This window comes from Neltuma alba, unplaced genomic scaffold, assembly GCF_004799145.2.
Source record: "Neltuma alba isolate B1F8T4 unplaced genomic scaffold, ASM479914v2 tig00012998_pilon, whole genome shotgun sequence".
Classification (NCBI taxonomy): Eukaryota; Viridiplantae; Streptophyta; class Magnoliopsida; order Fabales; family Fabaceae; genus Neltuma; species Neltuma alba.
Genome location: NW_021637349.1, coordinates 147503 through 160789, shown reverse-complemented (window position 1 = coordinate 160789; position 13287 = coordinate 147503). Strand labels below are relative to the sequence as shown.

The 13287-nt window shown below is 36.1% G+C and overlaps 2 protein-coding genes and 1 pseudogene across 2 annotated transcripts; all 3 read right to left on the bottom strand.

Moving 5' to 3' along the window:
• Nucleotides 1-6: 6 nt before the first annotated feature.
• LOC114733448 (cytochrome P450 94A1-like) lies at nt 7-1516 on the bottom strand (annotated as a pseudogene).
• A 3137-nt stretch (nt 1517-4653) lies between these two features.
• Nucleotides 4654-8217, bottom strand: LOC114733435 (F-box protein SKIP31-like). The gene is made up of 9 exons (XM_028920902.1): nt 7980-8217; nt 7580-7801; nt 7392-7465; nt 7123-7198; nt 6580-6690; nt 5702-5876; nt 5473-5591; nt 5075-5135; nt 4654-4995 (listed from the first exon to the last, which is right to left on the bottom strand). Exons 1-9 carry the CDS (start codon nt 8055-8057, stop codon nt 4925-4927), a joined length of 987 nt encoding a protein of 328 aa, XP_028776735.1. The 5' UTR covers nt 8058-8217; the 3' UTR covers nt 4654-4924.
• Nucleotides 8218-9358: 1141 nt separating this feature from the next.
• On the bottom strand, nt 9359-12437 carry LOC114733447 (ABC transporter G family member 14-like). Its single transcript, XM_028920915.1, has 5 exons — nt 12233-12437; nt 11316-12111; nt 10683-10844; nt 10384-10574; nt 9359-10202 (listed from the first exon to the last, which is right to left on the bottom strand). Exons 1-5 carry the CDS (start codon nt 12305-12307, stop codon nt 9558-9560), a joined length of 1869 nt encoding a protein of 622 aa, XP_028776748.1. The 5' UTR covers nt 12308-12437; the 3' UTR covers nt 9359-9557.
• Between the last annotated feature and the right edge of the window lie 850 nt (nt 12438-13287).

Below are 13287 nucleotides of genomic sequence, written 5' to 3'. Positions count from 1 at the left end.
CCCCCACAGCTTCTCCATCCTTCCCATGGCGTACACATGATACAACAATCTCATCCCCTTCTTCACGGCGGTTCCATCTGGCAAAACGTCGTCGCCGTTACTTCTTTTGAGTCCATCGGCACCGGCGGGTACAGCCTCATGCTCTCGCTCAACGCTGCCTGGGTGTATACCATATCTTTCACTTCATCGTACACTTGGGCTTCTGATTTTTCGCTGGCCTCGTTCACAATCTTCTTTCTCACTTCTGGATGCTTCGAAAGAAGCCAGAAAAACCACGTTAAAGCAGCAGAAGTTGTGTCCTTACCTGCCAATATGAAGCTGATTACTATATCCGTCACGAAGTCCTCGTCCGAATGCCCGAACTTAAGAACCTTGATAACATGTCAGCTGATTCAAGAGAAGCCCCCTCGGTGAGCTGGCGTTTCTTATCTCTGACTATGTTCTTAGCGAATTCCCGCACTTCAGAGATTGCTAATCGCAATCTTTTTTCCGATCCAATGTCGAGAAGCTTCCGTATTTTCCACATTAAGGGATGCAGATGACTGGCCCTTCTGCTGCTGATCTCCGTGGCATCGTCGAAGGCTTGAGCGAACTTGCTCTTCCCTAGTGATGGCGAGAGGTACTCTGGGTCGAACCCGAAAGCGATTTTGCAAATGTTGTCGAATGCGAATCGTTGGAGGATGTCTTGGAAATCAAGGACTTGGTTTTGGGCTGCCGCCGTGGCCAGAATGGGAATGAGGCGATCGTTGAGCTCGGTGTCCACAACCTGTTCAACGAACTTACGCAGAGACCTGGTGTTAAATACATGGCTTGCGATTTGCCTTTGGAATTTCCAGGTTTCATCACCGTCGGTGTTGAAGATTCCGTTGCCCAGAAAGTCGGTGAGGGTTTCGCGGAAGGCTTGACCCTTTTGGTAAACTGGGAAATGGGTCTTCAAAATGTGTTGTACGACGGCGGGATTGCCGGTAATGACAGCTCGCTCCCCCAGGGAGCCATGCAGGACATAGGTATTGGCCGGTGACATTAGGACGACATCGGAGAACCACTGGATCCGGCGGTCGTAATTGGCCATAAGTTCTGGATAGGAACCGATTAGAGGGTATGATTTTGGGAGGGTCGTCCTGAGCGGAGAAATGAGCTCGTTCTTCTTCTTCTTGTTGATGTTTGCAGGGGACGGGGCTTTGAACAGGAAGATGAAAATGGCAGGAAGACAGAAGAAGAGAAAGAAGAAAGCCAACAGTTGAATTGACATACTGGTGCACAGGAGACAGAACTCAGGAACAGAAGAGTTAAGAAAATGAGAATACTATGAAAATGATTCAGTTTAGTACTATTTGCTTTTGGTACGTAAATGAAGGAATCCTCTGTTGATATTTATTTGCACATGGCTCTAAGTCAATGCATTACAGAGATTAGAGATGTTTTCTGGCTTCCAAGTCTGAAAGCGCACAAGGGCTGGTTTGTCCGCTTCGATAAGAAATCTTATACGACGTCATTCATGAGCCTCGCAGGTTAGTCCATTACTTGGTTGGTAAGTAAACAACTATTCTACCGATTTTATTCGTAAGATTCAAATTTAAGGAAGGATATAATGCGTTTCGATTTAGTTTAAATTTTTCTTAACATTTAATATATTTTTTTATTTTTCTCTTAATAGTTTATTCTTTCTCCTTTTTTATACCCTTTCTCATTATATTTTTTGTACATTTTTAATCACTTTTTTTATTATTATAAAAATATATTTAAAAATAAAAGTGTATTTATTGCCTACTTATTATTTTTAATTAATTTTAACTCATTTTTTATTATATTTAAATTAGTTATTTGAACTCATAATACTAACCGAAAAAGTAAATTGAAAAGTTTTGAATTCAAATCGTATTATTAATATTATTATGTAAAGATTTTGAATGATGGTAATTAATTTATAAATTCGTTGGCAAAAGAAAATATAAATTCTTTCATGCGCCCTTTTATTTTTAACTCAAAAGCATGTCCTGTTTTCAGAATCCAATTCACTGACAGTATTGACGAGGCCATGAGGCTGTTTAAATCCTTAATATAAAATGTTGTTTGATTTTTATTTTGGTTCTAAATATAAGACCCTAATCTATTTTATCTTTCATATTTATGTATTTTTTTCCAAGACACTTCTTCTAACAATAATAGTTCTAGCCAATCCACTTGATTAGTAAGGATATTTTAAAAAAAAACAACATATATTTATTATAAATAACTAACTTAAATTTTTTTTTAATCTTCTTAAATTAATCAATTAGTTTTTATAACTAAAACAGAAAGAAACAATAAATATAGAGCAAATCACATATGGTTAACTTGTTTGTCCACAAACAAAAATAACACGTGACTCACTGGAGATGAGGCCCGGTAAAAAGCGAACCTAGAAAGGGTCACCTCCTCTATTTGAAAATATAGAAAATATTTAAAAAGAATAATTAAACATATAATTGGAAGTGCGCCTTGATTTCCTCTGGAGCACGGGCGACAACTAAATTTTTATCCCAATTGCAGTCCTACCAGTCTTGCTCCTTTTTTGGCCCCACCTGTTACGTACTGCGCAAGCCCTGCTTTGCAAACACCGGCTTGTTACGAAGTTTAAGGGGCACAGGTACATTTTTTATTACTCCTCCGGTCTTTAATATAAGATTCATTTAATTAATTTGATTAGATTAAGAAAGTTAGGTAAGTTAGTTAATTATAAGAAAAGTGACACATTTTTCCTAAAACACCATAATCATATTTCTTAATACCCCTCTCCCTTTTCTACTTCATTATAGTTGAGAGAGTATCCATAGGGGTAATTTAGAGAAAATTGATAAATATGAGAAATGAGTTTTATATTTAGGACCAAAACCAACTCAAGAATTGGGTCCTATATTAAGGACCGAAGGAGTATGATTTATGGGCAAACAAGGTTTGACTCTGTTGATGGGTCCTCACCAAGCTCGTTGGACTTGTTTAAAATTAGTTAGAAACAGTTTTTTAATACTTCTTCTAATTCTAAATATAAGAGTTAATTAACTAATTTAAAAAGATTAAAAAAATAAGATAAGTTAATTATTTGTGATAAATAAGTGTTTTCTTTTCTAAGATATCCTTGCTAATCAAGTATATTGATTAGAACTACTATTATCAGAAAGATTACTTTAGAAAAAATGTATAAATATAAGAGAAAAAATGTATAAATATAAGAGAAAAAATGAATTAAAGTTTTGTTTTAACTTACATAAAACATGTTTACAGGCATTTAAATAAACAAATCTAAACAATGCCTTCATTACGGCTTTCCTTATGTGATGGAAATGATAATAAATTAAGAGGAAAATTAATAATAAAAGACTAAAATAGAAAATTTTAAACAATTAATAAGTATTTTTATCATTCTATTTATAAGTTACTTGCAATATATTTTACACAAATCAAGAAAAAAAATTAAATTTTATTAACTCTAATTTAAAATTCAACAACTTTCCAACTCTATCCCCATTTAATTTACAATATACTCCTTTTGTCCTCTTTATATGATAAAAAAGAATACTTTTTTTGGCCCTATTTATAAGATACTGAGAAAAAAATTTTGCATGGATACATAATTTTACTTTTTATTTATTATTGCGTTAGCTTTGTTTACATATATATTAAATAGGAATAAAACTGAAAAGTTATTAAATTTTAAATTAGAATTAATAAAGGTTAAAACCTATATAAAACATGTTAGAAGTGAGTTATAACTAAAACCAGAATAATAAAAATAAAAATAGAATTAATATAATAACAAATGAAAGGTAAGATTATAAATTCAAATGAAAATTTTTTTCTCTACTTTATAAATAACCAAAAATTTTCTTCTCTCTCTCTTTTATATATAGGACGAGGAATACAAGTAAAAATGTAAATTGAAACGGCTGGGGGACTAGTTGCTTGCTGGAGGGGAAAGGCAAAAAACGCTTTCATTTTTTAACATTCCCAGGAGATGAGCACATTCAATTGTTTATGCATTTTGACTTGTGTCTGCATTCTTTCTGCCCACCAATAACTATTCATATTTATCATGAACACAACTTTCTAGGCGTGTCATATACAGACATATAGATAAGCAAATGCCCACGTACATCTAAACAAAATACTGAGAAATAAAGTCCCATGCGCTCATTTATGTAATAAGATTATAAGAATGAGATGAATTGTAGGAAGAGTTTAAAAGTTTTTTTAAAAAAAAACTTCCTAATATAACTAAAAATACAAGGAAACATAAGAAACAGGAGAAAAGTTAGCTTCACTACACTCGTCCAAATATATGAAGTATTTATGGCCAACAAACATACGAAGTGTTACAGGCTCAGATCATAATCCACCATTTATGGACGGAGAGCTGGTTTAAGAAATGTTCCGTTCCATAAGAAAAAGAATCACGCATGCCAATGAGGTCAAACAAGTCATTCCCTCTCCCACTTATTCGCAACCCCCCTTTTCTATCCTGCCAAAGCCATTTTTCTTGGAAATAAACATAGGTTTGTTGCTCAATATTTCTCTTCTTCTGTATGCCACTTTACCTACCAGTTTTAAAGCCGAAGACTAGCAGCCCAAATTGCAACAATTCCCTCTCTCTTTCAAACTACCGTAAGCAGTAACTGGGGAAGAAAGCGTCTACAATGGATTCAACTATACATTAAAGCAAATGTCTATTAACAAGGAATAACAGGTGCAAAGTATTACAAGGCTAATCATAAATTCATACGCTGGGTGAGCCTCCATGATCACAAGTCACCGTCTTAATGTAGGAAAACATCTATCTATCTATTTTATAATTAAAATAGGTAGATACATCCATAAATTTGATCATTTAAACCATACCCACGAGCCCACGACAAAACCCCCACCACACAGCAGATCAATATGGGAATCAGCAAAACCTCAAAGTAGCTTCAAGCTCCTTCTCATCAGCACAATTATATCCCAGTAAATAAGCTCGTGCTGCAAAGAAAAACGCACCATAATGAGTTTCAGACACAGAACCATACAGAAGACTAGTAAAAGAATGAATCTGTTTTACCAAAACGACCAGATCCCATAAATGGTTCTGCCTCATCGGTCACACCTCCTTGTTGCTGCTCCTGAATTTCCAAAGGAACAAGGCGAAGCATTAGGTGTAAAAACTGTACCTCCGTTAAGAGTTTCTAAATTTAATTCTGATAAAATGAGGTGAATCATCAAATTTCTAATAAAAGCTTCAATCTATTTCTTGGTTTCATGAAACTAACGAAACTAAACCCTGAAGCAAATGTGGTAACGTAACTCATTGGATTCTGTACGCAGTTCCACTCACATGACAGTAAAGTCAAGGCCCACTACCTCAATATGATATATTTGGACAGATAAATTACTAGGAAATGTCATTCAAAATCTCAATAAGAAAAATACACATGTAAGACAGAGGAATCGTTAACTTACAGCATCAGGCTCCATTTCGGATGGTGACAGTAATCTATCAAAACAGTGCCCCGATATTGTACAGACCAAAAGCTCATTGGCCGGGTCCATAACAACTTCTCTACATGTATCATCACATACTGGGAAAAAGAAAACAAAATAGTGAAGATCTAGTCCAGACGCAAATTTTTAAATAAAATAATGAACTTTTGTACATCATTAAAACACAAAAAGAAATGGCGTGTCCCACCATGAACATGTCCAGTCTTCTCGCAAATAAATACATCTCCAATATGATGGTAAGAGCAAGTTTCGCCAGAGCAAGCATGATCAGTCACCACTGTATCACTGAGGCCTCTGCTTCTTTTCCATGAAGACACTTGATCAGCTACCGTTTTGTCAAGAATCATCCTATCATCTTTCAACTTGACATATGAAACAGAAAATCAACATACATGGTTAAGCAACGTCCCTTATATGAAAGTATAAAGTAATTAAACAAAACAGACAAGAATTCAGATATACATGTGCAATACCGAGAATCAGATCAGATTCAAGCTCATTGGAGCGAAAACTTATCAACTGTTGTGTATATAAGCTCATTGGAGCGACAACTTGCCAGTTGTTGTGTATATAAGGATTTCATGTTTAACAAATGTCGCAGGAGGCTGAAGTTCAACGCTCATTGTTTTAAGTAGGTTGCATTTAAAAAAGGTTATCGCAGTCTTTAGGAAAACTTAAAAATTAAAACAAAAGGTGTTTTTTCAAGATTGAAAATTGGAAGCATTTTCTCAAACCAGACATACTTTTATGTTTTCAAAATGCAAAGTTCTGTCTCAACAAGTATCTATTTCAGGTTAATAACAACAAAAATAGAGGTGAATGGACATTAGAATATGATTCTAGATCTTCTTTCCTCCCTTCTCCAATTTCATTTCTTCAAACTTCAAGGGCAGGGCTACTGAACAGAACTTAAATATGAAAAACCACCAGAGTCGTATCTTCTTCTTTTGTTCCATTTCAATATTATTTTCAAGACTACTGAGAGAATCTTTAAACTATATTACTAATAACGGTCATAAAGTGCCAGAGGATATAATTTCATATTATAGTATATACCCTCATTACCTGTGAAGGAAGAGGTGCTTGGCTTCGTTTAGCTGCTTGCATTTGTATGTAATACTCTTTAAATTCATTTGAGCAGTTTCTCACAAGTTCAGCCATGTCCTCTTCATCACGCTGCATAAAAGTAGGATAAATGACAAGATCCACGCAAAATATGAAAAATAGATGCATGAGTTACTCAAGAATGATAAAGTACAGCTAATATGGTGGTTCAAATTTATTTAAAGTAATGCCTTCACATTGATCAACTCCAGCACATCAATAAATGGATAAGTACACATAGATGAATAATTAACAAATACTCAGTCACAAACTAGATTGGCTCATTATTGCCAGGATAGTGGTCCCTAATATATTATGCAATGCATGCAGCCATTGATAGACAGGAGAATCATGATATACACTCTCAGACTCGCTAGAGAATGACTTTTGTCTGTTGGTGCAATAATACTCAAACTAGTACAACAGTAGGTAAACTAGAAGGGAAAGAGAGATTGTTTTTGGGATTGTTCATTTACTGCATGATGTTATCATTGATTCAAGTACCTGGATGTATAGCTTTTTCCATGGACATTCCGTTAATTTCCTTGTAGGCGGAAGCAGACCCCAACGCATACAGTACCTACATGAATGTGAACCCTTTTAAGTAGACAATAGGCATACTCATGGTTCATACAAATGTAACCGTGCACATGTCCCAAAACAAAGAATATCAAAACATGTAATTAAGATCAGTTCATTAAAGTCATAAGGAGCCAAGTTCCAAACAGCTCCATATTTGGACCGAACCAACTACAATAAAGTAATATACTTACAAGCGACGCCATAATGCTTCATCAGATGCTGCATAGTTTAGAAATTTACAGACTAATGAACAAGAAACGAGGTCCTGCGAGCATAGAAACAAACTAATTTCAACCAAGTAAAGTAACCAGGAAAACAATCCATGTACTAAGCATATAAAGAGTCATAACTAATTGACTTCTTTTTCACTTAAAAATACCTCGGAGGAGAGAAATTTAAGGATATGATGAAAAAGTTCAGGCGGGATTTTGCTGAAAAATCCAGTTTCGATAGTTTTAGGCGCTACGCTATTGTTGATATTATCGTTCTTAGACTCCAGCGATGGACTAGAATTTTTCTCGGTTTCTTCCTCGGTAATCTCAGCCGCCTCCACTACCACTCGCTTTCTCTTTGCTTTGGGCTCCTCCAAACTTTCTTCTTCCTGCCAACAACAATCACTCATATTATTTACCAAACAATTTTCCTTCCATATCAGCATGGATTAATTTCGAGTACAGCTACGAGGGAAAAAAATCCGAATACCAACTTAAACCCCTAATCTATCGTCAATCCACGTCAAATTTGAAGTTAAGAAAAACAAGCAAAACTAATCGGTGCACCTGATCAGAGACCTCAGAGAGAACCTCCGATTCCAAAAAGTATGCCAGGTTCTCATCCTCTTCGTCTGAAAAAGTCATGGCGCCCCAAAAACCCTAGGAGGGTGGAATCGCAGGAAACCAACTTGTGGTAGACGACTTGCAACGCTAGAGCTTGAGGATTGAAAATCGGAAGGATGACCGGAATTCTAGAAATAGCCACCGGCGGCTGCCGGACTTAAGGATCGGAATTGTCGCCACCAAACGCAGGGAGCTGGAGCGCCCAAAGATTGAATTGATCAAGATGACCTGATGGAGGATGGACGGTTGGATGCATTCCGGGTCATCCTGACCCGTTTTCGGGGTATTGGGCTTATCGGATTCTCAATTCAAAATGGGGGCCAGCAGGCTATGCCCTATTATTTAGGCCCAGCAAAAAGCGGCTATGCTTTGCTAGTCATTGGGTTGAGACCAGAATCCATCCCTTTTATCAAAATTGCCTTTGTCTCAATTTATTACCAAACTATTGCCCATATATTTTAATTACGGAGTTAGTTCTAATTCTAATATTACTTCTTGGCTGATTAATTCTAATATTTCGATCATTAGTCATGTGGTCCCTCAAGCTAAAGATAATGAGGCTTAATAAAGTTGAAGTGATAGTTAAACCCTGATATAACATTTTTATTAAATGTCACACCATCTTTTCTCTTTAATTTTACGTTTTTTTTTAAATTTCTAAATCAAGTCCAAATCAAGCCTTCCGAACTTAGCAATGAGTTCTGATCTCTGAGTGCAATTTTTTTTTTGGGGCAAAATTCTGAGTGTACAGTTTGGAAAAGCCATTTGGTGATTGTTTGAATTCTCCTAAAAATATGCTTTTTAATATTTTACGAGATAAAAATCCTTTCACGCTAACAGCCAGCAAAATTTCTCTCAATTGACTGAAATCATGCATGCATAAACAAATTTGTGGTTTCCTCACTGATCCAGAATTGAATTCCTCATTCTGCTTATTTTGAAACTTGGAAATTGAAATAAATAAACAAATAATTAAGCAAAAAACATTAAAAAAAACTAGTAAAAAAACTGAAAATATAGTTATATAATTATGATCTTTTTTACGACAGTGCAACTAGGATCAGGTGAATAAAACTTGACCCAAGAATTCCATCGATGGATTAAAACTGTCACTGGTTTTTCTGAATGTCCTCCTTGTTATCTCACATACCAACTTGCATACTTAATGTACATGTTAGATAATAATTAATTTGTGAATGCTAAGAAAATTAATTAAATTAGTCATTAACAAATGCATCTTAATATTTTGAAGCTATTATTTTTTATCATATGTATTAAAATGGTATTTTGATAGACAAAATGGATCGAGGTCTTCTATTTAAAACCAAAAGAAACTTTTCATTTAGTTCTTATATCAAGTACAGGAGAAGATACATTCGAAGCATCATCACGCGGCGTTAGGCATCCAACTATCCATGAGCCGCGTGGATGGCCTAAATCTCTATCATTAGTGATTTGAAATCAATTGAAGGACAAAAACGTTGGAGCTGAGGAAGCTGTGTCGGGATCTGTATTCTGCTTCTACCTCACTCTGTGTAGTGCTAAATAAGCAACCAGTCGATAACCCACCAACATGAGAGCCATCATGAGAACATCCACCCACAAATGATTCAAACCCATTGATTTAATGGGAGGGAAATCTTCGACTCTGCACAAAACCCCATTGGAGCACTCATAGTAATCATCTTCATCGTACTGAACACCCAGAAGCAGCCTGTAACAGTAATAACTATAGCTTAAGTACTTGAGCCAAGCTATGAATGGGGGGATCTGTTGAACGTAGTAGCCTCCAGCAATGAGGAACACTAGGGTTGTGACAGAAGCTAGAGTCGTGGCCTGCTTAATCTCCATTAGAATAGCTCCAAATGCTAAGCCCAGACTCTGTGACACAAGAACACTGTACAGAACAACGACTAGTGAGAGAATGAAGGTCACGGGATCAGGCTTAAGGCCTCCCATCCAGTAGATTATGAACACAAATAGAGTGGGAAGTGCAAGTTCTAGTGGCAGATCTCCTATTGTTCTTGCCAGAAAGTAGGAAGAGAGACGATACATTCCTGAGGATCGCTCTTTGATAAGCATTCTTCTTTCTTGAGGGAAAGTGAAAACTGCATTGTACAGAGGGTAAAATCCCCAGAAAACAGAGAAGAAAAACAGCAATGCTACCTGTATTATCAATGCGGAAACCCCATTAAAATCCTCGTTTTAGTTATCTCATCAACGAAACAAAGTCACAGATCAACTAATTAGAGAATGAATGAAAGGCATATAGTTTTAAGGTAAGTCCTATCAAATTGACTTAAAAGCCTTTGATAGAAAGACAAGCAAATATGTACTTTAAACATACCCTGTCTTGGATGTGAGATTCTGGGGTATGCCACCACAAGAGTCCACCAAGGAAAGCAACACTTATGACTTGGAATATTCTCAATCCATTGAAGGCTTCATATCTTCGTTCTCTGATCCCTCTTTGTAACAACACTATGAACTGATACCACCAGCTTGTGCACCATTGCTCTGCTTTTGCTATGTCATTTCCTGAACCAGGTCAGCAGAGAAAGGTGACTTAATTAATCATTTAGGACCGAAGTAACATTAACAAATGTGTATGTACGTAGCAGTGGAAGAAGAAGAAAGAGGAGCTACTTGATGAAGCACGTTTGGTGAAGTTGTGGCTAGAAATCTCAAGTTTCAACTTTGGAGCAATGTTGTTTTCATAAGCAGAAACGAGAACTTCTCTGGTTTGCTCCCTCTCTTGTTCCGAGCTCTCACTCTGTTGACTTGCTTGCTTGGAGTCAGGGGCAATCCCTGTAATTAAATTCCAACTCTATCCCCATCATCTAATACTCCTTGACTCTCTGTTGAGCATACATGTTTAAAACTATACTGTACTTGAGTAGAGGAATAAAATTTACACCAATCATTTTTTTTAATTCTAAAAATAATGTATGCAAATATCTTATTTATTTTTATAATCAATACAAATATATTTGAATTTATATTAAAATTACGCATGCCTTCTCTATTTTGAAATACACACACAATCTTACCTAACTTTAAAAAAAATAAACTACACAATTTTTTATGAGTTTTACTAAAATTAATCATGTTGACATTTCTTATATTTTAGAAATATAATTTTTTTCTGATAACTAAGAAGGAGATTTTTCTAAATAATAAATTAAGGAGAGATGTATGATTTACTAAAAGAAAATTCCACCCAACTCTCAGTTTCAAGGAAAAAAACAAGATGATAAGAGTGTACTAATTTATAATTACCGTTAGCAAGATCAAGCAAGAAGTCAGCAGGATTGACAGTGATGGATGTGGAGAAACCAATAGAAGAAAAATACTCCATGGCGGCCGCAGCTGGTCCATTATAGATACTCCATCCTTCCGACAGCACCACCACCTTGTCAAACATATGATACAGACGGCTCGACGGTTGGTGGATGGTGGTGACCACCGTCCTTCCGCCGCTAGCCAGCCCCTTCACGGTGGTCAATATTCTCTGAGCCGTCGTGGAATCCAACCCCGACGTGGGTTCATCTAGCAGCAACAAGCTGGGATTTATGAGCATTTCTTGGCCTATACTCACTCTCTTCTTCTCTCCTCCTGATATGCCTCTCACCAATGCTCCTCCAATGATACTGTTTCTGCAACGTGCGAGGCCAAGTTCTGCGATAACTCTCTCAACGTGTTTCATCTTCTCGGTGTTGGTGAGGCTATTGGGAAGCCTGAGAAGTGCGGTGAAGATTAGGGTTTCAGAGACAGTGAGATGTGGGTAGAGAACATCGTCCTGAGCCACAAAACCTGTCGTTCTTTTGATGGAGCCTGAGAAGGGTTGGTTGTTGTATGTGATTTTGCCTGATAATGATCTGCCATTTAAACGACCTCCAAGAGCTGTGAGAAGTGTCGTTTTGCCGCTCCCAGAAGGACCCAGCATGGCCAGAATCTCACCTGGCGATACCATCCCTGTGATTCCATTCAGTATCGTCTTCTCTCTGCAACTCCACGAACTTCCCCAGCACAGCCCTTTATGCTCTGGTTTCACTTTATACACCACCTCCTCAAACTGCAAAATATACAGAAGTTAAACCAGATAAATTAATAATCAGTATATATCTATATATAATGGCAGGTTTGGTTTTATTTCGTGGAAGGGATCAATGGCATTAATTAATAAATTTAATTACCTTCAAGGTTATGGGGTACAAAGTGAGTTTTGGTAAGGATTGGTGAGGAGAGTGAAGAGAATCATCAGAAGTCATTTCTGGGTTTGAAGCAATAGAATGAGAAATTTCCAGTCTTTGAGGAAGAGAGAGAGAGAGATGATGAGGATGGTTGAAGGGGAGGAGAGAGAGTCGAGTCAAATTAATCTCCTTTTAACCTCACTTGTTACCTTCCATGAGGAGCACTTACACCCACACACACATATATATAGGTCTTCATGGGATCTTTCTTCAAGTGGAAGCTATAGGAGAAAGATTGACACAAAAAATTAAATAATTCACTTATTATTGTGTGTCTATACCGCGTTTTTCTTCACTTTATTTGAAATAAATTCAAAAGTCCAAGTTAGTGTAAAAGGCGAAATATTCCAAGACAATAAATGATATCCATAAGATTATATATAAAAGTTGTGAGCATATCACCTTTAATTTTCAGCTCGCTGTCCCATTCTTTTTTGGGGAAAAAAAAAGTTAATGCACTTTTGTAAATTTACTTTGCATGCTATGGGGATGTGAAATTTTGGGAGAGCCTTAGAAATTATAACCAAAACTAGGTAGTTGTGGAATATTCTCTAGGGCATATATCTAAACTCTTGCTCATAGGGAGGGATAATTTAAGGTTTAATTTATATATCTAAACACTAAATTATTAACATCACAATCCCATATCTTTTTGAAGCCCCTAATAATCTTTCAATTGATAGAAAAGAACACCATAAGAACCAGACAAACAAAAGAAAAGTGAGTGTTGCAATTTGCAGTGATGATCAATACAATAAAGCTAAATACAGGAGCACTACTACATCTTGTTTTGGCTTACTAGTGATAATGGAAGGATTGTTGTTATTAATTTGTACTACGTGCTATGCACAACATAGTGATAATATGTCGTACATTTGTGCATTGTCACATCAAATATTTATATAGGTCTTTAATATAATATAGAACTTAATTATTGAATTGATTTTTATCCTAAATATAAGACCTATTTCTCATATTGATCAGTTTTTTTTAAATTA